The 23,847-nt window shown below is 45.8% G+C and overlaps 1 protein-coding gene across 1 annotated transcript in view; it reads left to right on the top strand.

The window, feature by feature from the left end:
- ADAMTSL3 (ADAMTS like 3) overlaps positions 1-23,847 on the top strand; it is a 371,178-nt gene that overhangs the window by 45,064 nt on the left and 302,267 nt on the right. The window contains 1 exon segment of the mRNA XM_027089194.1: positions 14,259-14,378. Coding sequence (XP_026944995.1) covers positions 14,259-14,378 — 120 coding nt within the window.

Genomic DNA, 23,847 nt, shown 5'->3' with positions numbered 1-23,847 from the left:
ATTATTTTATTAAATGGTCACAGCCATTTTGGGAGGTATAAGGTTTTTAGCTCTATTTTAACAAGTGAGTCTCTGCGAGCACGAATACACCTTATCGAGATACACTTGCTACCTCTCTCAGAGACCCCCTCTCCCTCTCCATGCTGGCTGTTAGGGGGAAGACAATGGTTAAAGTTTTCCACTTTGACTCTTTCATCCTGAAGTTATTCTGTGTTTTCTTGTTTTTTTTTTAACCCTGGCCTTCATGGGCAGCTGTCTCTGAGGGCCCTTTCAGTTACCAGGGGATCACTCTGCATGTCTCTCCTGGGACTGCTTTTGGTGTAAGAAACTGCAGTGACCCTCATTACAAAGGCTACCAGAGTTTTACGTTTTGACTACTGGGTATTTTTCTGCTCAGGAGACTTTCTAAATTCATACCAACACTATTAATTTAGTAATATAAAAAATACAGTAAAGAAACAAAAGCCCTGCCCCTTCATCTTCTAGCCCAGTTTTCCTCCTACCCTGGGGTGTTCTGGAGCTCATCTAGCCCGCTCTCCCCCGTTTAATGATGTGGTGAGACCTGGAGACGTGAGGAAACGTGCTGGGAGCCACGGAGTTTCTTGTGGAGGTGGGCTGGACCCCTGGGCTCCCCACCACAAATCTGGCCCCCTTTCTAGACTTGAGCATCCATCATCGATTATAACAGGTGTCCAGTGTCTCCAGGTTTGTCTGGCTTATGAATGTGACTTTCCATGTATCCGGTACCGTTTGTAAAACTAATCCTGTGTTTATTCAGGATTTAAAACAAAGTGACATTTTCATGTCAAACAAATAGGGGATGATGTGATGGCAGTCTAAGCATGCAAAAAACTTACGTGTCATTCCATATATCATTAAGAAATTAAAATTATTCCTTAAAAATATACCAACTTAAATCCCTAAATGTGTATTACACCCAACACTTTGCTTGGATCAAACACTGTAGTTTGCATTTCTCCTTTTTTTTGTTTTTAAACAGAAGACAGTCTGTCACAATTTCTTCTGATTTATGCCTCCAGTATGGCTTTGGTACCATTGAATTGTAGGGGTTAATGTTAGCATTTTAATTTTACAAAAAGCATCACCTTTTGTTTTCAAGAAATCCTTAACATTTTATGCTAAACCCTCAGAAGTTTTTGGTAGTTTATGGAAATTAGAGTGATGCCATTTTATACACATGGAGCAAAGACATCCTGACTGTAAATCGCTATCTTCCTATCGCCTTGCTTGTTTAAGAATTCTGAAAGGCAGGAGCATCCAGACAGCAAACTTGGCAGCTCTGCTGATGTGTTAGCACTGAAGACTTCCTGCCCTGCTAAGCTTAGAAAAACAAACTGGCTTAGGCTGAACATAAATGTTTTTCAGAATATGTGCAAACAGCACATTTCTGTCTTTCTCTTCTCTTGGAAGCCTACATTTTGAAAGCCTGTAGGATTTCAGCCACACAGACAAGCTGTTTCCTGAAAGAAAGAAAGCCGTGAGGGTGAGAAAGACCTTGAATAAACATGACTATGTCCCCGACATGTTTCTGGACTGTGTCAGGCTGGGTGGTGTCTCATTGGCAAATTGGGAAGAGCTGGTAATGCTTTTTTTCTTTTCTCTCTTTCCTCCTTTATTTCTTTCCTTCTTCCTTCCTTCCTTCCTGCCTCCCTCCCTCCCTCCCTTCCTTTCTTTTTCTTTCACTACTGAGTTTGTGTAAGCTCGTGTACTGGGATATACGCAGATTTGCCTCATGCTTAGTGATGGACTCTGACGTTGGCAACAGACACCATGCCCATGCAATCAGTCTGTTGTCCAGTAATGGTGTTTTCTGCATACTTATGCCCGTGCTTGTACTATTGGGGCCTGGGCGGGGTGGGCTGTGGCTCAACGGGAGCAGACATTGGAACAGCCAGGGTGGAGTGCTGAGGCCTGGGCTGGCTGTAGTGCAGGGTGGTGGAGAGGCAGACAGGCAGTTGGGGCCAAGGAGCAGAGGGTCCCACCGTTGCTGTAGGTAGAAGCAGATGACTCCAGGGCCTGGCAGATCCCAGCCAGGTGCCTAGAGAGACTCGATCCTTTGAAGCCTCCAAAGAAAAGGGCAGGCTCCAACTTGTCTGTTTAGAAAACCAGAAAATAAAACGTGATTCCCTAAGGAACCCTGACCTACCTTGGCTTCCCCTGACCGCTCTCTTTAAAAGTGCACTTTATACCCCCAGCCCCCAGCACTTCCAACCTCTTTTTCCTATATCACATTAGATAACTTATTTATATATTACGTTCATTTTCTGTTTCCCCGAATTAGAATATAAACTCCTTGAGAAAAGTGATTTTTGTCTGTTTCGTTGACTGATGAATTCTCCATGTCAAAACCGGCCTCGGTGCCTAGTAAACAGGTGCCTTGGTGCTTAAGAAACAGTATGTTGATCAGGTGACTGAATAGACCCTGGACATACCCTCAAGAAATACCTGAACATTTGCTGCTTTGAGGCGTCCCTCCCTCCGCCACCTGGGTAAAGTACAATACTGATTTGTACTCTATTGATTTTTAATTTTTACTTATTTATTTTTAGAAATAAATAAGTTTATTTATTTGTTTTTGGCTGCAGTGGGTCTTAATTGCTGCACCCGGGCTTTCTCTAGTTGCGGCGAGTGGGGGCTACTCTTCATTGCGGTGCGTGGGCTTCCCATTGCAGTGGTTTCTCTTGTTGCGGAGCACGGGGTCTAGGGTGCATAGGCTTCAGTAGTTGTAGGACGTGGGCTCAGGAGTTGTGACTCATGGGCTTTAGAGTGCAGGCTCAGTAGTTGTGGCGCACGGGCTTAGTTGCTCCGTGGCATGTGGGATCTTCCTGGACCGGGGCTCAAACCCGTATCCCCTGCATTGGCAGGCGGATTCTAAACCACTGCACCACTAGGGAAGTCCCTGTACTCTTATTTTTTTTTTTATTTTTTTTTATTTATTTTTTTTGCGGTACACGAGCCTCTCACTGTTGTGGCCTCTCGTGTTGCGGAGCACAGGCTCCGGACGCGCAGGCTCAGCGGCCATGGCACTCCGCGGCATGTGAGATCTTCCCGGACCGGGGCACGAACCCGTGTCCCCTGCATCGGCAGGCGGACTCTCAACCACTGTGCCACCAGGGAAGCCCCCTGTACTCTTATTTTAAAAGCAAAGATGCCTTGTCTCTGCAGAGAGGTAATCATGAGTGTCAGTGGTGAAGAGGCTGCGGGAAAATACGTATTCCGCTTTGGGATCAAAGTGCAGATTCCAGTGCCCAGATTGGGCCCCACGAGACTGTTTCCCCCTCAACCCTGAATCCCTGTTGGAGTGGAAGTGATGCCTGGGAGGGAATAACAGAGATTCCCCCAGGAAACACCTCACTTCTCCACGGCACTTTTTCTGGGTCGTTCTCACTTACAGCACTTCACAGCAACAACAGTTGCTCACGTTCCTCAAATAAATGATCATTCCCTTCTCTGCTAACTGGCTTTTGGCGGGGAAGAGCATGACCCCTTACCAGTGTGACTACACCAGGAGGAGGGGAGAGACTGGGAGAAGGAAAGAGTGGGTAGGGAGTTTACAATTAATTAAGATTTGCGATGACCATCCATCCAGCTTTTTTCTTTACCAGTGGAGCCCTGTTCATGGAATACAATTTTCAATTTTTCCCCCTGAGGTGTTTTAGAGTTATTTCCACATGACATTTTGCTCATTGAGTCTCTTTCCACGGGGTCAGCTTCCTTCAAGTCCTTGAAAAATGGACTCTTCAATAAAATTTTGTGGGAGGGGTGGCCTCCAGGGAAAGAGGATCTGTATTGTGTATATGTGGCAGGGGCAGGCTTTCTTTCCTCTCCCCATTCAGAATAATGGTCAAGTTTTTAAATAACCCCTTGTGAAATGCCAGCATATGCTTCAGCCAGAGCATTCTGGTCTTTCAAAGTGGCAGAGAGAAAATCAGGCATCAGTCCTGCAGGGCTCTGTGGGGGTGGAAAGGGCAACCTATGTCAGTTTTTCTAGGAAAGAAAATTAATTATTGAATGTCTCCTATGCACACAGCCTGGTGCTGAGGGCTAAAGACGGTTCAGACATATAAAGAAGTATTGTGATTTCATTTTCAGGTTTTCTCCTTTCAGGGAACGGAAAGGTGAAATGTGTTCCAGCAAGATCTTTTCACTGATTACTTTTGGCCCTGCTTGCCAGGGCTGATTAAAGATGTATGTGTGTGTGTGTGTGTGTGTGTGTGTGTGTGTGTGTGTGTGTAGGGGAAGGGGAGGGAAGGAGAGAGAAAGAGAGAGAGAGAATTTGTGTTTAGTGGCAGATGGAAGAGTAGTGCTATGAGTGACATTTGTCTTCCTTTTTTTTTTTTTTGCGGTACACGGGCCTCTTACTGTTGTGGCCTCTCCCGTTGTGGAGCACAGGCTCCGGACGCGCAGGCTCAGCGGCCATGGCTCACGGGCCTAGCCGCTCCGTGGCATGTGGGATCTTCCCGGACCGGGGCACGAACCCGTGTCCCCTGCATCGGCAGGCGGACTCTCAACCACTGCGCCACCAGGGAAGCCCTATATGAATGACATTTGTAAGATCCACATTCCGGTTTGCTAGAGAGTCTTAATATGATAAATTTAAATTCAAGGAAAGACCTTCTCCGTGGAACAGCGTGTTCTGAACATGCACACCCACAAGGCATCACCCACCTTCCAGCACTGAGAGGGATCCAGAAGGGTCTGCTGAAAATGTGACTCAGAGCGAAGTGGAAGTTTGAAACGACATGGGATTTTGGCTGAGATGTACTCACACTCAGATGTTCATTCAAATGTTGGGCCTTTCAACCCAGCAAGAACCAGAGAATGTATTCATTAGTTGATGGTAAATAGAAAGGATGAATCTTAAATTCCTAGCATTACTTTTTTTTAAAGACTCAAAAAAATGTGAAAACTCATTTTCTTTCAGCCTACCCTTTCAACCTTGGCAAAGTAAATACATTTTATATTTAATCAGGAAGTTTGGGGACCCCCAGGACTTTGAAATATCTTGGAATGACAACATCCTGCTTGAAAAACCAAAATGATCCCGAAGGTTTCTTTTTGAGTCTTTGTTTCAGGTTCAGGAAACAAAATGCACATCCTGCTTCTTGGAAGAAAAATGTGTTTGGTATGCTGAATTTAAATAATTTTGCTAACTTGATTATTCCCTCATGGACTTTGGAGGGCACAAACTGTAAAGTCCCATGTGTAATCCAGGCCGGGAGGAACAGCCCCCAGAGACCCTCCAGAAATGTGTTCCTGGCAGACGGTCCCCAGAGCCTGGGGATTCTCCTCTTCCACCTGGAACACACACTTTCCGACTCACCAAATATTATCATTTAAAAGGACCTTCCCCCGGTAGGAGTGGTCCGCACCTCCCATCCTGGTGCTAACTCTCTGCTGCAGATCTTGGTTGCCATTAATTGAGATTGACTTCTTATGCATTCGTATTCCTGACCGTGACCGTGACCGTCCTCTGCTAAGCCCTGATGTCACGGGGAATTGTTCTGCAATAGTGGCTCAGTGTTGTCCCTTCTTAGCCTTTAGCTTTCGTCCCGACCTAGGAAGATGCGTTGGAATCTCAGTTCTTCCATCTAGCGTCTTACTTCCATGTGTTGTCTGTGTCATGGCAGAATCGGACAAGGTGTTTCTTGAATCCCCAGTGGGCAAGTTGGCGATATATGAAATGAGAGGACCCTAAGTGAGTAAAGTCACTGTCAGCCTGGAGACAGGCTTCTCTTGGCCTGCTGAAGAGCCCAGTTCTCAGCCTTGTTCCAGCTCAGTGTTTGTGGCAGTAACAAGGAGACAGATAGAGAGAACACTGCTCAAATTTGGGCTGATGAGAAGCAGGGAGAGAGCGATGCAAAAATTGGTAGATGGAGTCAGGATCCAAAAAGAGCCTTGACAGGCTGAAAGGATGGGCCAGATTTAAAGAGGGCGTGAATGACCGGAGATGGTACAGTCCGGCTCTCGGTCCCGAATACAGATAGGGCTTAACAGTGGCAGGTAGGAAAGAGAACTTAGTGATCTTCATTGACCACAGTTCTGTAGAGGTCAGTGGTGTGGCGTTTGGCTGTGTTCACGCTCTGGAGAGAGACAAACGTCCACCTGTAGTGCTCAGACAAGGCTGGGAGAAGGGTTTAAACTGGCTTGTTGAAATTCAGTGAGAATCCCATTGTATTCTTTTTCATGACTGCTCGACCTTCGAGGAGCATTGGGTTCTGTTCTATATATAGGACCACCCACTTCTCCTCCACTTGTTTCTCCTTCCATGCCATCAGCCAAGTCTTGATAGACATCCTCTGTCCTTGTCCTTTCCAGGCTGTAGATGGAGGCTAGGACGCTGAAATCCTGTCCTTGAATCCCCATCCCATACTTCCTTCCTCCTGCCAAAGTCAAAGCCTTCAGCTGGAGGGGGGATGTGGGTCAGCTGCCTCCTCAGGTCCCTGGAGAGGCCGTCTGGATTCCTTCTGACCCTGTCCCCGATGACTCGGACCCCATCCCCAGTGATTCGGCAGCTGTGGACAGTGGCTGGTGGGATGATGCATTTTGGCAGTTGCTCTTCTCGGCCCTGGATCTGCGCCCTGGGAAGATTGCACACTTCCTGGTCCGGCCTCCCTCCCCCCACCCTGCCGTCAACTCTTGCTGCTGAAGGGGCCTGGTCTTTGGTCACCCTGTTGTGTGCGGAGGCGCCTAACACCGAGTCTCCCTGACATTTAGGAAGTCAACCCCCATGTGGTGAGAATGTCAGCGCGTGTTCTTTGCTGCCCAGGGTGCTTGCTTTCTGAAGCCATGAGTCAACTTAGCCATTTCTCCTTCAAGGAAGGTCCAGTTTTGCCAAGACTGTTTTCCACTGAGGGAGCTGGGGGACTGGGATGGGGGTGAACTTTCGCTCAGCAGCTGGGACTTTGTATGTCCCTAGTTAAATGCCCTGATGTCCTGTGTCTTGGTTTCTTCCTGTGCGGAAAGAGGCTGGTGACACATACCTCACAGCCCAGCGGTGAGCATAGATAGAGGCAGTGTTCACAAATCCTAGCTCACAGTAGATGCTCAATAAACTTGAGTTTCCTTCCTTCCCAGCTTTCTCTTCAAAGGGCCTCTGTTGAGTCTATGTGCATGACTGTGGAAGATGCTGCAGGAGAAATTCCTGCTCCAAAGTAGGGGTTGGGATTAGACTGTCTCTAAAATTTCTTCCAGTTATTTAGCTCTGTGACTCAAATATTTGTCTCTTCCCAAATTCCACTCTGTTCAGATTCTAGAATTCAGTTCCCTCTGGGGAGAGGGAAAGGCAGGGGAAGGACGTCGGGGAGGATGACAGAGGAAAGGTACCTCATTCCACCCTTGGGGAGCAATGGGCCACTTCAGACTAGGTTGGTATCTCTGAACTTCCTAGATTCTTTTGCCCTTTTGCCTTGTAAGAGAGTGAGCTCCCCGTCACTAAAGGAATTCAAGCAGAGGCTGCAGGACATCTGGCAGGATTGCTGAGGTGGACAGGCTGGATTAAATGACTGAGACGGTCCCTCCCAGCACTGAGCTTTCATGATTATGGGATGCTACAGGACGGCTCTTCAACAAGCATGGTGGTGCACCCTCGCCACTATAGAGGGAAAGGACTTGGATGGCATCAGGCTGTAGCCTCGACTCCCAAATGATTGAAAAATTGACTCAGGAATAAGGATTTTGATAAAAAGAGGTGAATGTAAAATCAGTTTATCAGTAACGCGGAGTGTGATGTGAGCCTGGAGAGAATCTGGGCTAGCCCAGGGATTAGCAGCGTTTAACTCCCACAGGAGAATGGGGGGTTGGTGAGGAAGAAGGCCCCCTAGTCCATAGCTCAGGTAGTGCAGGCCAGCAGTCTTTCACTCTCATGACCTTACACCAGGCATCTCCCCTGGGGAACGCAGACATGATGGAGACAGTCCTCAGCCCTGTGGAACTTCCTCCAAAATGCTGCACTGAGATGCCTTGGGGGAGAGACAGAAGCCTGGGATAGGAACACAATGAACAAAATGTAGGGCAAACATACATCATTTTACCCAGTCGAATTTAAGCAGAGAAAAAAAAAAGCTCATTGGAGCTTATGAAATGTTTGTAGTTGCTGTTAATAGTATAGAAGCACAACAGACAAAATACTCTGGGGATTTCCCTGGTGGCACAGTGGTTAAGAATCTGCCTGCCAATGCAGGGGACAAAGGTTTGATTCCTGATCCGGGAAGATCCCACATGCCGCGGAGCAACTAAGCCCGTGAGCCACAACTACTGAGCCCACGTGCCACAGCTACTGAAGCCCGTGAGCTTAGAGCCCGTGCTCTGCAACAAGAGAAGCCCCGCAATGAGAAGCCCACGCACCGCAATGAAGAGTAGCCCCCGCTCGCCTCAACTAGAGAAAGCCCGCATGCAGCAACGAAGACCCAACGCAGCCAAAAAAAAAAAAAAAAAATTCTGGTAGTTCGAAGAGAATTAAAAAAAATAAAAGAAGCACAACAGACAAATACTCTGATTACAGAGGCTTAGGACAGTCCCCCCTTGCCACAGAAGGCAGCAATTTGGGACGAAATGTGGCTGCACTTTCTTTCAGCAGTAGGGCGGCTGCAGCTGCAGCAGAGCCCAGGAAAGAGAGCCAGCTCAGAGGTGAGAAAGCTGAATGGGGCCGGGGTGGGTGAGGGGTGGTCGGAGAGGGTGATAGAGACAAACGGATGATCTTGGGACCAGGAGTCCCTGAGACCTCGCAGAAGGGTATCCAAGGAGTAGGCGCAGGGGAGATGGAGGCTCCAAATCAGCTAGGGAGCATGGCCTGATGAAGGCTTTTGTGGGCCAAGGGCCCTCATCTGGACAAAAGCCAGAGCCTCCGCAATCAATTTGGATCCCATTCCTCTTCCTTCTCAGGGGTTTTGCACCGGTAGTTACCTCTTCTGTCTTCTCCATTCTCTCTCTTGCTACTGGATGATTCCTGTAAGGAAACAAACCTGCTCCAGTGTCTCCTATCTTTAAAAATTCTACCTGCGATTCTATGTTTCCCTCCAGCTATGGCCCCTTTCTGAGTCTCTCATCACGGTCTCTACTTCCTCTTCTCCCATTCACCTCTCAAAACCATGACAGTTGTCCCTGCTGCATCACCGTAACTACTCTTGTTAAGGTCAACAGTGACCTCCTTGCTGTCAGATCCAATGGACACGTCTGTGGCCTCATCTCAGTCTCTTAGCAGCATTCAAGACCGTTGGTCACTCTGATGCTGAATCCTTCCATGACCCAATATTTGTCTTTTTTTCCTTGATTCTACTCTAATTGATCATCATTTTTAGTCTCTTTTGCTTGCTCCTCCTCTTCTACTCACGTTCAGATATTAGACTTATTTATTTTTTTAATTTTTTATTTTATTTATTTATTTTGGCTGTGTTGGGTCTTTGTTGCTGTGCACGGGCTTTCTCTAGTTGCGGCGAGCGGGGGCTACTCTTTGTTGCGGTGCGCAGACTTCTCATTGTGGTGGCTTCTCTTGTTGTGGAGCACGGGCTCTAGGCACGCGGGCTTCAGTAGTTGCGGCATGCGGGCTTCAGTAGTTGTGGCACGCAGCCTCAGTAGTTGTGGTGCACGGGTTTAGGTGCTCCGCGGCACGTGGGATCTTCCCGGACCGGGGATCAAACCCGTGTCCCCTGCACTGGCAGGTGGATTCTTAACCACTGTGCCACCAGGGAAGTCCTCAGATATTAAAATTATTGAGGGCTCCAGACAAAGCCCTCTTGTCCGCCAAACTCATTCTCTAGGGAGGGTCCTTTCCAGTATGATGCTGTAAATATATATGTGTAGGAAATGAAAACAACGTCTTCCAAATTTTTGTCTTCAGCCTTAGACCTCCCTTATGAGCTCCAGACTTGCATATTGAACAGCCAGCTCAAGCTTTCCACATGGATGGATGTCTCATACACATCTTAGACTTCATGTGACCCAAATAGACCCAAACTCTCTGCCCCTCCCCTCCCCAGCAGATCCTTTCCTGCCTCAGGGCAACCCACCCATTGAATCTTTTTTTTTTTTCCTTAAAGAACTTTTCTTCTTAGTACTTAAATCTCTTATTTATTTATTTAAGCTGCGCTGGGTCTTAGTTGCAGCACGTGGGATCTTTGTTGCAGCATGCGGGATCTTTAGTTGCGGCATGCGGACTTTTAGTTGTGGCATGCGGACTCTTAGTTGCAGCATGCAAGTGGGATCTAGTTCCCCCACCAGGGATCGAACCTGGGCCCCCTGCATTGGGAGCGCAGAGTCTTACCTACTGGACCACCAGCAAAGTCCCTCATACTGAATCTTTTGTAGCCTGTTGCTCAAGCCCAAACCCGGAAGTCATCCTTGATACCCTGCTTTTTCTCACCCGTCAGCAACTTCTAGTCTATCTACCTCTCCCCTTCACCACGGCCATCCTCCCAGTCAAAGGAATCATCGCTTCTCAACTGGATTAGTGCCACGGCCTTCTAATTGACCTGTATGATTCCATCTTGCATCCCCTAACCTATCCTCCACAAAGCAGTCAGTGTTAGCTGAAATCTATAGTTCTTCAACTCCTTGCCATGGCCTGTAAGGCTTTGAATGTCCCAGCTCCTCCTTTCTCTCCTATTTCCATTTCATGCACTCTCTTCCTTGTTCACACTGGATCCAGCCGCACTGACTTCCTTTCTGATCTGCAGTCCCACTGACCTGCTTCCCCCCTTAGGGCTTTTGTACTTGCTCTTCTTTTCATCATGAATGCTCATCCTTGGCTCTTTGCGTGACTGGTTCCTTCTTACCTGTTAGGTATTAGCCTAAATCTTGTCTTCTCAGGGATGCCTTCCTGATCTTCTTATCTAAAGTTAAACAACCCTCTCCCAACCTTATTCTCATATCCCCCTGTTTATTTCTTTTATGGCACTTAGAGCTTTAATTTTCTTGTTTATGAATTTGTTTGCTTATTTTATTATGTATCTCTTCCCACTAGAGTATAACCTTCATGAAAAGAGGGACCTTATCTTTCTTGTACGTCATTGTAGTCATAGCACTTAGAACAGTTTCAGGCATGTAGTAGGTGCTCAATAAATATGTGTTGACTGTATGGTCAACTAAAGATAAGCGTCATACTGGGAGGCCCTGTGTATTTGGGGAGCTGATTTCAGGTGTTGATCCTAGGCTGCTCCCAGCCCCCACTCTTTGGTAAAACGATCTAACTGTGTCTTTGCACATGGCCACTAACATGTTCCAGCCCTGGCTCCTGTTCTGTGGTGTTTGGCAAGTCTCTTCACTTTCAGAGCCTTAGTTTACTCATTTCTAAAAAAAGGAGTTTGACCTGGATGACTTCTAAGGCCTCTTCAGGCCTTTAAAACTATGATTCTACCATCTCTGAAGCCAATAGAGGCAAACAACAACAACAACTAACTTCTATCGATTCTTCGCTAAGCATTTTGGTAATCAGTGTCCATGAATTACGTTAAGATAGAATCCATTCTTTACCAGCAGTTATATAAAATTGGGCCCTGAGGTTTACCTAGATGTGTTTTTATCCTTGGTGAGAAGAATGATACTTCTACACATACTCAAACTTCCTAGGACATACAGAGACATACATTTTACCATCAAATTCACCTCTTATTTTCACGTGGAAGTTTTTATTCCTGCCTCACCTTTTTAAACCCTGATAAATACAATGTAAAGATTGGAACAGTGGCTCACAAAGTGGAAGGTAATCAGCTATGGTTATAATCAAGTAGCGTCTGCTGTTTTTTTCCCACCCTAATGAATACTGAAGACTGGAAAGCTTTACTACCAGGAAGCTTTTTGCTTTTTCTGATATTTCATGCAGAGCCCCATAGAACCTGCTAAAGCGTGTGAGAGTCCGGTTGTCTCTGTGGAGGCTGTGGCATGAGCTCCCCTTCCTTTTCCTCCCAAGGTCACTTAGGAACAATCTCCAGCACTTATCAGAGAGCTGGCTGGCCAGGTCTGACAGATGTATTCTGTGCCCTTGCCTGGGCCTGATCAGACCTCCTTTCCAGGCTCTTGGCACCGTGGCTTTGCTGTGGACCTCAGGGTGACCATGCTAACTTTCAGAGCAGAGCCTCCCCACAGGAAGGCGACATCACAGAGGAAACCTCCGCAGAACACCCGGTGGTGGTCTGAACACTGGGGTGACAGACCCCGTGTCAAGGGTGGCTTCACAGTGTAGCAGGTGGGACATCCACAGGCGTTTTTCCAATTTCCCGCACTCAGGTAGGAGTCACTGGGCCTCGAGCAAGCCATTCAGAAGGAGGGCAAAGGAGATCTGGGGCTGCAGGGCTCTGGGAAGATTCCTGTCTCTCGTTTGGCGCTGAGCCCCTCATGTGAATGAAATTTAATGAGAAAATCTTGAAATTCTTTGAACAGGGTAGGGCTAACCCAAACACAGACTTATCTGTTCGAAGTGCCTTAACAAAGCGATCACATCTTGATTTCTTTTTTTTAACGTGTAGCATTCAGATGGCTGTTTTTGCTTTAACCGCAGTTCCTGCTGCAGTTTGGAGTTGTGACCCTGGGTGGAACAGAGGTGTTAGAGGGGTACTTTTATTCCCCACTCCTCCTGTTTGCAGAAAATGATTTCCTCGGAGTTACACCCATGGCCTCTCACTCTGTTTCTTGCTCACTCCTTCTGGAGCAGGGGGAGTGAGGTACCCTGTTGGGGGCAGAGTCACGGACCGGTGTTTTTGATTACGTGGGGCTAAGCACTGGGGGTTCCATCTCCTTTATCTCGTCCCTCCTTGAACCCATCAAGGCAGTGATCCGGAGAAGCCCTCTACGTGCTCCAACTTCCCTTGGATGGGGACGTGGCAAGTGCTGGTAGCAAGTCCATTGGGCCATTGTATCCAAGCCATATTCTCCAACAGATGGTGTCCTTCCTGTCTCCCTTGACCCCAACAAATGGGGCTTACGTCTACCGATTCAGATGCCAGGGCATGAGCTCTCCCTGAATCCAATGGAGTCTTTCTGCAAACTCCATGTGTATTTAATCTTGGATTTTTTTATATAAACATACAAAACATTATGAGAAAAAAGTCTCAAAGGAAATACATCAAAACAATTAAAAGTGGTTATTATAGGTTGGAGTATTTATGGGCGGTTTTTATTTTCTTTTGCACTCATCTGACTTTTCTAAAGTTTCTGCAAGGAACATGCACTTCTGTTATAGTATGGAAAAAATAAGTTTGTTTCTCACTCTTTCACCCAACAATCAAAAACAGAAAGAAAGAAAGAAAAGGAAAGAGAAAGAAAGCACGTCCTAGAAACAATGGATTTGTAACAACAGAGCTTAAGCAAGTCAACCTCACTGTGGCTGCCTTGCTGGAAGGTTGTGGGCAGGAGGAAGAAACAGGTGTCAGCGAGTAAATACGGTGTGAGCTGATTTGAGGTGGCCCAGGGTGCTATCCTGGTCTAACAGCCCCTCAACACAGATACCTGGTGTGTCTCACATGGCCTTTGCCAAGAGAGGCCACTTCCCTTTTTAAAAAAAAAAATTACTGAAGTATAGTTGATTTACAATGTTGTGTTAATTTCTGCTGTGCAGCAAAGTGACTCAGTTATACATATATATACAGATATATATGTGTATATATACACATCTGTATATACATGTGTATATATGCACATATATATACATTCTTTTTTATATTCTTTTCCATTATGGTGTATCACAGGATATTGAATACAGTTCTCTGTGCTATACAGTAGGACCTTGTTGTTAATCCATCCTATATATACTAGTTTGCATCTGCTAATCCCAAACTCCCAATCCATCCTTCCCCCACTCCCCTCCCCCTTGGCAACCACAAGTCTGTTCTCTATGTCTTTTGAGTCTGTTTCTGTTTCACAGATAGGTTCATTTGTGTTGTATTTTAGATTCCACGTATAAGTGATATCATATGGTATTTGTGTTTCTCTGTTTGACTTACTTCACTTAGTATGATAATCTCTAGGTCTAATGCCATTTGAAATAATGCAAACGGCATTATTCCATTCTTTTTTATGGCTGAGTAATATTCCATTGTGTGTATGTACCATGTCTTCTTTATCCATTCGTCTGTTGAGGGAAATTTAGGTTGTTTCCACGTCTAGGCTATTGTAAATAAGCACTTCCCTTTTCTTGGTACAGCCTTTTGGTGGGTGGATTCTCTTGGACTCAGCCCTTTTCAGAGACTGCCTGTTGGGAGTCCTTACTGGGGCCTTATTTGTAACCAAGTGATCTTGCCTTTCAGACCACAGCAGAGAAGTCTCCTGGGGCCTATTTCCTTCCTGAGTTTGCACTCTCCCCTCAGGGAAGTTTTCTGGAAGATACAACAGGGGAGCAGTTCCTCACGTATCGCTATGACGACCAGGTAAGAACTTCATTAAAGAGCCTATTTTTGGCTTTGCCATTTGCCAATGGGCAGGAAACAGTTTCTCAAAAATAACTTCAAAATAATTATATTTCCTCCTTGGCACCACTTATATAATAGACCCGTTACACCAGGAAGGACCCCAAGACGCTGGGCTGCTCACGCTTGCATGTAGCTTCCTGCACAGTGTGTGGTTCTTGTTCTGGTTGGGGCATTGCCTTGAGTGACACATTGTCTTATTTTCATCAGAAATATTTCCATATTAATATAAATATTTAAGTTCGTTCATTTCAGCTATTGCCAAATTCATCATGTAATTCTGAAGTTATCCAAAAGTTCTGTATTCTGATTAAGCTTCACTTTCTTTGCCCTCTTAGCTCTTACTTTCTTTCTTTTACCAGCACCAAAACTTTTCTTTTCCAAGCCCATTTTCCAGAAAGGGAAAACCTAGGCGTGCCTCTGTGTGAGGGCACGTGTGTGTGCACGTGCGTGTGTATTTAAGTCGCTGCACGAAACCCAACTGGAGAGTGAGGCCATGCTTGGCTGAGATGCAGAAACCGCACACTCGGGACCGTGACTCTCCATTCTCGACTTACATGGATGCCCTAACAGCATGGAAGATTACATATGTCTTTGAAATCACTCACAACTCGTTTGAAACAGAGAATTTTGCCAAAGGCAGAGGTTTCTAGCTGATAGGGCCTGAACTTCTGAGGCAGTGGTGCACACTGGGCTAGGATTTAGGATGATGAGTGACGTTGAAAGATCTTGGTAGACCTTGGCACCTAAGGGGCCAAGTGTGGGTGAGGTATGGGGCGAGCGTGTCTTCTCACGGGACATGACGAGGTGGAGGAAGATGGCCCAGGGACCGAGGTCCGCTGTGCTGTCCTGATCTGCGTGGTCAAGGCTGGTGAGTTCTGGCTTGAGTTGCGCAGGGCCTAGTTAGGGGGTGAAAGATGTTGCTTGGAAGGAGGAGCTCTGGGCAGGTCAGTCTGCCGACGTGGGTAGATGTAAGATGTGACAGCAGGGAGTGGTACGCGGCTCTGGGGCTGGCTTGGAGGTGGGCAGAGCGCAGATGAGGCTGGGAGGAGGATTAAAGTCTCAGGCAGCGTAACTGGTTGATGAAGGATAGAGCATGGAGGGCGAGTAGAGACATCTATTGCAGGGTGCTCTGTGTCCCCCTACTCGGGGGGAGGCACCATTGATTTTGATCCTCCGCTTCTACTGCGTGGCCTGTGCTTGGTACATTGAGCTCTGGAGCTGGGATTGGGGTGAGGGGCAGGCTGTGAACCAGTGCACCCAGCTGTGAGCAGGACGCTATCCAGATAGTCAGGGGCAGGGGTGGGATGAGACCAGTTTTTTTTTTTTAATCAAAATTGTCAACATCAGGGCTTCCCTGGTGGCGCAGTGGTTGAGAGTCTGCCTGCCGATGCAGGGGACACGGGTTCGTGCCCCGGTCCGGGAAGACCCCACATGCCGCGGAGCGGCTGGGCCCGTGAGCCATGGCCGCTGAGCCTGCGCGTCCGGAGCCTGTGCTCCGCAACGGGAGAGGCCACAACAGTGAGAGGCCCGCGTACCGCAAAAAAAAAAAAAAAATTGTCAACATCAATCATTTAAGTTCCCCGAATAGCGAGTCCACAAATAGTTATTACAGGGAGCAGGGGTGGGGTGGAAGATGATTCGATATTCATGTTATAGACCCCAGTTAATCCTTTGGACAGGCATTTGGGCCTGGTTGCTAAGAGGGCCTAAACCATCACATTGCTTTTGGACCTTCTCCCCGATGGATTTTTAGAGGGCCTATGATTTGTGACTCCTTTTAATCAAGAAATTAATGCTCTAACAGGTTTTCATATGAGAGCATCAGAGAAACTAACTGAGGAGGCAGTAAAGGATAGGAGAGAGTGTCTGGAAAATCACGAGCTCTGTGTTTTTTAATTAAAGAGTGGTTGATGCCTTCTCCAGGTTCTGCAGATAAATGATATTTAATATAATAACAATATAAAAGCTAGCAAAAGAGGAAAGTAAGCCCCTTTAGCCTTTCCAAAAGGCCTAAAGCAGATCTTAAAAGTGTGTGGCACGCCTTGGAAACTTTGTCCTGGGACACAGTGTTCTAGAGAGCCCCAGTGAATAGCATATGAAAACATTCTGTGTTGCCCCCACTGTGTATTTCTTTTAAGGGAAAGGAACAAGGTCAAACTATAACAAGCCAATAATAGCACCTACCCTCTGCTACTAAAGGCAAAGAAAATAGGCCTTTGTACCAAACTAGGTGTATCTGTTGAATGAATCTCAAGAATGTAATCATCTAGAGACTGTTAACCCATCAGCCCAAGCCTTGATTCTCTTTTCTCTTAATACTGAATGTGCAGACTGCACTGTAATATCAGGGAGCTTCTTAGGCTCAGGGGAAAAGTTAGATCAAATATGACTCAGTTTGAAAACTCCCCCTATCCTGACTCAGGAGTCCGACTGCTTTGGATTTGAACTCCATTTCTGATGTTTTATTTGCTGTGTGACTTCGGACAAGTTACTTCACTTCTCTGTGCCTAAGTTTTGTAATCTGTGAAATATACGATGGTGTCAACCTCACGGAAATGTTTTAAGGATTAAAGGAGATAATTGGTATGTCTCCCTGCACAGTTTCTGGAGCATATAAGCCCTTAATCTAGCTATTGTTATTGCTAGTAATATTATTTGCAAAGACTCAATTCAGAGAATCTCAGATATTCTTATGCTAAAGAAAAGGAAGAAGCATATTCTCCATTAATGTCAAAGGACCTCACACAATATGTTTAATTTTTTTTTCTATAAACTCTTTTTTTTTACCTCTTTATTAGAGTATAATTGCTTTACAATGGTGTGTTAGTTTCTGCTTTATAACAAAGTGAATCAGTTATACATATACATATGTTCCCATATCTCTTCCCTCTTGCGTCTCCCTCCTTCCCACCCTCCCTATCCCACCCCTCCAGGTGGTCACAAAGCACCGAGCTGATCTCCCTGCGCTATGCGGCTGCTTCCCACCAGCTATCTACCTTACTTTTGGTAGTGTATATATATGTCCATGCCTCTCTCTCACTTTGTCACAGCTTACCCTTCCCCCTCCCCATATCCTCAAGTCCATTCTCTAGTAAGTCTGTGTCTTTATTCCTGTCTTACCCCTAGGTTCTTCATGACATTTTTTTTTCTTAAATTCCATATATATGTGTTAGCATACGGTATTTGTTTTTCTCTTTCTGACTTACTTCACTCTGTATGACAGACTCTAGGTCCATCCACCTCATTACAAATAGCTCAATTTCATTTCTTTTTATGGCTGAGTGTAACAAGCATATAGGTAAAGTACACCCATATCTGAAGTGTAGAACTTGGTAAGTTTTTAAATAACTTTACACCTCTGTAGCCACCACCCAGATCCAGCAATTAAACATTCCCAGCACCCTAGGAAGCTCCTTGGACCCCTTCTGGCCAATATCCCTCACCCAAGAAGTAACCACCATCCTGACTTCTATCACTCTTATAGATTCATTTTGGTTTTTACTTTTATTTTTTATATAAATGGAATCATACAGCACATACTTATTTGTGTTTGGCTTCTTTCACACACCATGATGTCTGAAGGGTTCAACCAAGTTCCTGGATGCAACATAATTTAGGGTTTAATGTCTGTCTGTTGCGCTCTTTGGAACAGATCGCAGCGTATTGGGTGGCATGCAGCGTTGCTCTTGCACAGAAGTTCCCAAGTTGTTCCTCTAAGGTTTTCAGGGCAGCCCCTCCAAAGATTCCGTACCTGGGGTGTGGTGGAGGCGGTGTTCCAGAGTAGCCTTTGTTCCATCCCAGCAGCTGCTGGCATTCCATGGTCAGAAATAGGTCTAGGTCTGTGTGAGTTGCCACCCAGGGCAGTCAGTGTCTGTGCTGTCATGTCGCTTAAGTACACCTACCTGTGGAGTTTACGGGTACGTGCCAGAGGCACTGTCCTGCTGTCCCAACCGCCTGAAATCAGAGTGACAAAGTGCTTATGCTGCAGGCGCTGCTGTCTGGTTACTGAAGTTGTTGGGTCAAAACTGGGTTCACTAGGAACTTTCTGCCTGTCAGATACTCATTTGGTAAAATGGGAAGCGAGCAGATGGTGTGTTTGCTCTCTTCGACGACCCCTGTAGGACTTTTTTTTTTTTTTTTTAATTTAAGAACATTTTTATTGAAGTATAGTTGATTTACAGTATTGTGTTAGTTTTAGGCGTACAGTAAAGTGATTCAGGTGTATATATCTATTATTTTTTTTCAGGTTATTTTCCACTATATGTTATTATAAAATATTGAATATTGTTCCCTGTGTTATACAATAAATCCTTTTTTTAAAAAATTTTATTTTGTTTATTTTTTTATACAGCCTGTAGGACTTTTTAAAGTATTTTATTCTGGTGTATTTTCATGAAGACCTTCAGGTCACTCTTCAAATGTCTCCTGGAGTAGGTGTCTGGAAAACGAATAACCCTGAGGCCAGTAAAGCACAGCTGTGATGTAGGTTGTGTTTAATGAGTCACATAACAGGCACACTGTGGGTTATACAGGGGGCTGAGACGGCTTCTAGTGAAGAAAGCCGTTCTGAAGCCAACTGGGTAGCAGTGCGGTTCAGTGCATGCAGGACTAGTCAGACAGCCTTCGCCTTGCTTCTGCCACTAATTAGCTTGTAATTTAACGAAGTTACCCAACATCTTTGGACCGCAGATGCCTCATTGGTCTTGAAAAACAAAGCGACCGTATTTCATGATCCGAACTCCTTCCCCCCCAAATAGTCTACTTTTCGGAATTACAAAATGATTATTCTACATCGCAGAGTGTTAATTGGATCGTTCTCATTATCGAGGCAGGCTTGCCAGCGATGCAGTAAACTGTTACTTAGAGAATCATAGAATTTTACAACTGGTGGAGACTTTGGCTCAAATGCCTCATTTTACAAGTCAAGAAAACAGAGCCTCTGGATGTGCAAATGACTTACTCAAGGGCACCCGGATGGTCATGTGAAAAAAACTAAAACTTACACTCCACACCTCAGACTCCCCCACTCTGAGATACATCCAGTTGCTTCTCTCAGAAGAATCGCCTAGAAAATTATCTCTTTTCCCAAAAATCCCGATTCCACTGTTATAGCGAATAGGGCTTTGGAGACCTTAGTACATCCAAGGGAATGATTTCATATTCATGGGTTGCTTCATCAGCTCATTCTTAGCTCCTTCGGGAATTTGGAATTAACCATTCTGATAGCATTTATAGGGGGAATTATTATCACAGTAAGAATGACATTGTTTTCAAGGTCTGGGTGAAACGTGGTACTGGAGATGGAAACGGCACCGCCTTCCCATGTAGTGAGCAGATCCTTGGAATGAAAGCGTTCTGACATTCGGTTGCATCCGTGGTACAAGGTCGTTAAAATGTGTTAGTTTGGGATGACTTGCTAAGAGGCTTGTGGTGGAAAGCCTTGTTAGGCAGCCAGCCTCTGGGCTAGATTCTTTGGTCATTCCTCATGGTGGTTTTAGAGTTTTGTCCCCCAGAGGACCTGTTCACAGGCAAGCAGCTGAGTGTTGGCCGGTTCTAGGAAGTGGAGTCTTGAATTCTGCGGTTTGTTCTTTCTCCATCGCTGATGAGGCAGAACTGAGAGCTGCTCAGCGTCTGCCGAAGTCTCTTTCTGGGAAAGAGGATGGCGAGTCTTCCCATCCTGCCCTTTAACTCACTGAAGCTTTAGACGTGGGGCATCCTGAGTTGTCATGGGACTGACTTAAAAGTCTGTCCCAGGATTCGTGTTTCTCCATTGAAAGTCTTTTTTTTTTTTTTTTTTTAAAGTTAGGAGAACTCTTTGTTTTGCACAAATATTCTTTTCTTTTTGTGTCTTATTTTTTAGCGTTTGTTAGGTGCAGGGAAATGTGGAAGGTACATCTTCCCAGATTTTGTGGATTGGCTATAATGTGCTTCCTCCTTGTGGGCAGCCGTGGTGGGATAAAGGGGATTAAGCACACTTAGAAATTCATGCCCGTGTGCATTTTCCTGTGGTCCAAGGATTGTCTTTTCGTGTGCACATGTTGATGTAATGTCTACCTTGCCACCTTAGGCTACAAAGCACCAAAAGGCTGAAAAACAAAAACAAAAGACACCCAAAGCGTTAACTTGAATTCCAGGCATGTGGGATAAGGCTGGGTGTTCAGTTAGTGGTGGGTTCTGACTTTCCTAAAACTAACCTAGGGTAAATTCTAACATAAGCTTGCAGACATTTGGAAGAGAACCACCTTGATTCCATGTCGCAGAGGTCCTTTTATACTGTCTATACCCATCATCCTTTCTCCCCTGTTACCTTCTGTCTCCCCTGTAACTCCAGGTAAGGAGCCCCTGGCTGATCTGGCAGTTGTTTCGTCTCTTTCTGCCCACGTTTAAGTGGATTCAAGATGTTTTTTCAAGTTAACATTGCTGTTAGCTATACTCTGATCTACCGTTGCTTTCAGCGACCTTGATTTCCAAATTCTTATTGTCTCCTGCTGCTTCCTCCTCCTCCTTTTTTTTTAAAAAAAATTATTTTATTATTGGCCACGTTGGGTCTTTGTTGCTGTGTGCGGGCTTTCTCTGGTTGCGGCGAGCAGGGTCTACTCGTTGCGGTGTGTGGGCTTCTCATTGCGGTGGCTTCTCTTGTTGTGGAGCACGGGCTCTAGGCATGCGGGCTTCAGTAGTTGTGGCACACAGGTTCAGTAGCTGTGGCGCACAGGCTTAGTTGCTCTGCGGCATCTTCCCGGACCAGGGCTCGAACCCGTGTCCCCTGCGTTGGCAGGTGGATTCTTAACCACTGCGCCACCAGGAAAGTCCCCTCCTCCTCCTTTTAGCTCTTAAAATCTGACTTCCAGTATCTCCTACTTCCACACCCCCCCTCACCTTAGACGGGCATCCTTTTCAAGAATTTCACTTCCTTTCCTGGAGTCAAATCCAGGGTTTGGTGCGAATCATTCCACATCTGTAAAATGCTATGTGTGTAAAATTCTGTGTTTGTCAGCATTCTAAGGCCTTACGGCGTCATCAATGGAGTCATAGTTGACTCTTTGCTTTCCTCCCCTGGATGCCATCGACTGCCTACTTGTGTGATTTCTCATTTCAGAACGCCTCTCCAATTTGTCTTTTCTTTACTGTTTCCATCACCAGGGAGGTAGAGGGCTGGATGTGCGGCCCAGCCCTGACAGGCATCTGGAATTGTAACATGACAGAGTTGGAAGGAAGTTTAGGGACTCTGTTTTTTCAGGTGAGGGATCTGAGCCCCAGAGAGGAACAGTGTCTTACCCAAGATCACACAGCCAGGCAGTAGCAAAGCCAAGTGCCTGTTCTTTGCCCTGAAGCTCAGTTAAGACATTTTTACATCTAATCTGCGGGTAGGAAAAGTATGAGAGCAATGTTTGAATGAATTTTTAATACGAGTCGTAACAATAATATATTAATAATGAAGCCTTTGTGTAGTCTTCTTTCTAGACGTCTTTTAAATGTCTTTTTTTCTTCCACGATTATGACAAACCAAATTTTCCTCTTCCTTATTTAATTATTGATTTATGCATTCTTTATAAGGACAAGAAATCTGTTTGCTGTGAGTCCATCTTTCTCAAAGTAACTTCTTCTGAACTTTTCATGAATATCTTGGCCGGGAGCTGCATTGTGGTTAAACTGTTGGCAGCCCTCAGAAATATCGCTTGATGTTTCCAAGTTATTTATGTAATAGTTTTTAACTTGGGAAGTATATACCAACTTCTGAAGTTTCTAGTGAAGGGAAATGGCCTTCGCCCTCGGACATATAGGGCGTTGTCATTGTCTTTGGGGATCTAGATCACACGTTCTCCACAGAGGAGAGTTTTCTGTGTTGTTTCTGGCTTATGTGTAAAATGTTTTTAAGCAGCGAGCCATTTGAGTTTGAATAGCTCATTCCTTTGTTAGTGAGTAATGTTGGTCGAATGTAGTTACGCTCCTTCAGTATTCCAAAGATTTAGCTATCTAATGAGGCGAGCTCGTGGTCTGTTAGGAGAAGACAGGGACACACTGATTGGAATGACTCGTACTCGATTCCTAGTTCAAGTGCACTGCAAATACGCGAACACTGCACATGCGACCGTACGTGCTGTTCTGATCGACTTTGGCACATGTGGAGTCTGAATTTCATTATCCTCGAGCTTTTCACACATCAGCTCGTTCTTAAGCATAAAAGAATTAGGTCTGTGAAGTGGAGAGTCAGTTCCAGCCTCTGAAACAGGCACACATTTTCCTCTTCTAACGCTGTCTTTCTTGACTCAGTTTTGGGATACTGTGCCATTTTTTAAATCACTTTCATCAGGTGGGTTAAATGGTAGATACAAGCTGGTGAAGTTCAAAACGGTCCCAAATGCAGCATCCCCTACACGTCCCTCACTGCAGTCAGGATTGTTGAGAGACAGGGCCCTTGCTGGCTGTGCCCAGACTTCTCTTCTCTCTGAGATCTGACCAGTCCCTGCCCAGAGATGTTCTAGGTCTTCAAGCACTTTGAGACTAGGTCACTTCCAGTCGTTCTACTGTGTCATCCTCAATCCTTGGATGAAAGAAAGCAAGTGGGCCCCCCTCTCTGCTCTGCTGCGAAATGCGTGTTTCTCTTAAGTGAATGCCAGGGCTTGCATTCTGTTGTGGTCTCTCTTCTTCAGACATGGCAGAGGGAGTGGGTTTTAGTGGTGTCTTGCTATCTTGGGCCAATGCTGGGCTAGGGCCAGGAAGCTGGCCTTGCAGGCTTGCTATGAGGGTGGGGAGTACATGGCAGGTGGTGGACTCACTGGAAGCATGCTATTTCTTTCTCTTGTCAAGGACGACAGAGATTGAGGGAGCTACAAAGCAAAGGTGAGTTAATTTGCTGGCCGGCCGAGACAGAGCCATGTCAGGCAAGAAAAGACCGCTGATTTTCTCCAAGCTGAAGTTGGAAGGGCTGGATATCGAGGCAATAATGGAATTTTTTTCCCTATCGTGAGGGATTTTAAGCATTCTGTTTTGATTGGCTTATTTCGAGTTTGGAAATGTTTCTTTTTGTTGGGCTGGTTCTGGCCTACATCACAGAAGTACAGGCGTGCTTGCAAAGAGGCTCCTGACGGGCTGAGGCTCTGTGAGGTTTGGGTCACTCCGTGGATGCTTTTGTCTGCTCGTGTTTGAAGCTTCCTCACTCCGCGCTGTGTTTCCTTGGGTGTGGACTTCGGGTAGTGAAGGCATTCTTGAGGGCTCTTCCAGGTGGTAGGGAAATGGTTCTGGCACAGGGATGCCTGAGACCGGTTGGAGAAGTACCTTGAAAGTGTCTATAGTGTTATTCTCTAGATTACCTTTTATGAGACTTGTAATATGAGTCTCGTGTCAACTTTCGTAGGTGGCCAACTCTCCTAGTTTTCTTGGGACTGAGATAATCCAGGCAAACTGGAACAGTTGATCACCCAACTTT

The sequence above is a fragment of the Aethalodelphis obliquidens genome, unplaced genomic scaffold, assembly GCF_003676395.1.
Source record: "Aethalodelphis obliquidens isolate GAN/ISIS:26980383/991018 unplaced genomic scaffold, ASM367639v1 scaffold65, whole genome shotgun sequence".
Classification (NCBI taxonomy): domain Eukaryota; kingdom Metazoa; phylum Chordata; class Mammalia; order Artiodactyla; family Delphinidae; genus Aethalodelphis; species Aethalodelphis obliquidens.
Note: the sequence above shows the minus strand (reverse complement) of the source record. Positions and strands in the feature narration are given on the sequence as shown.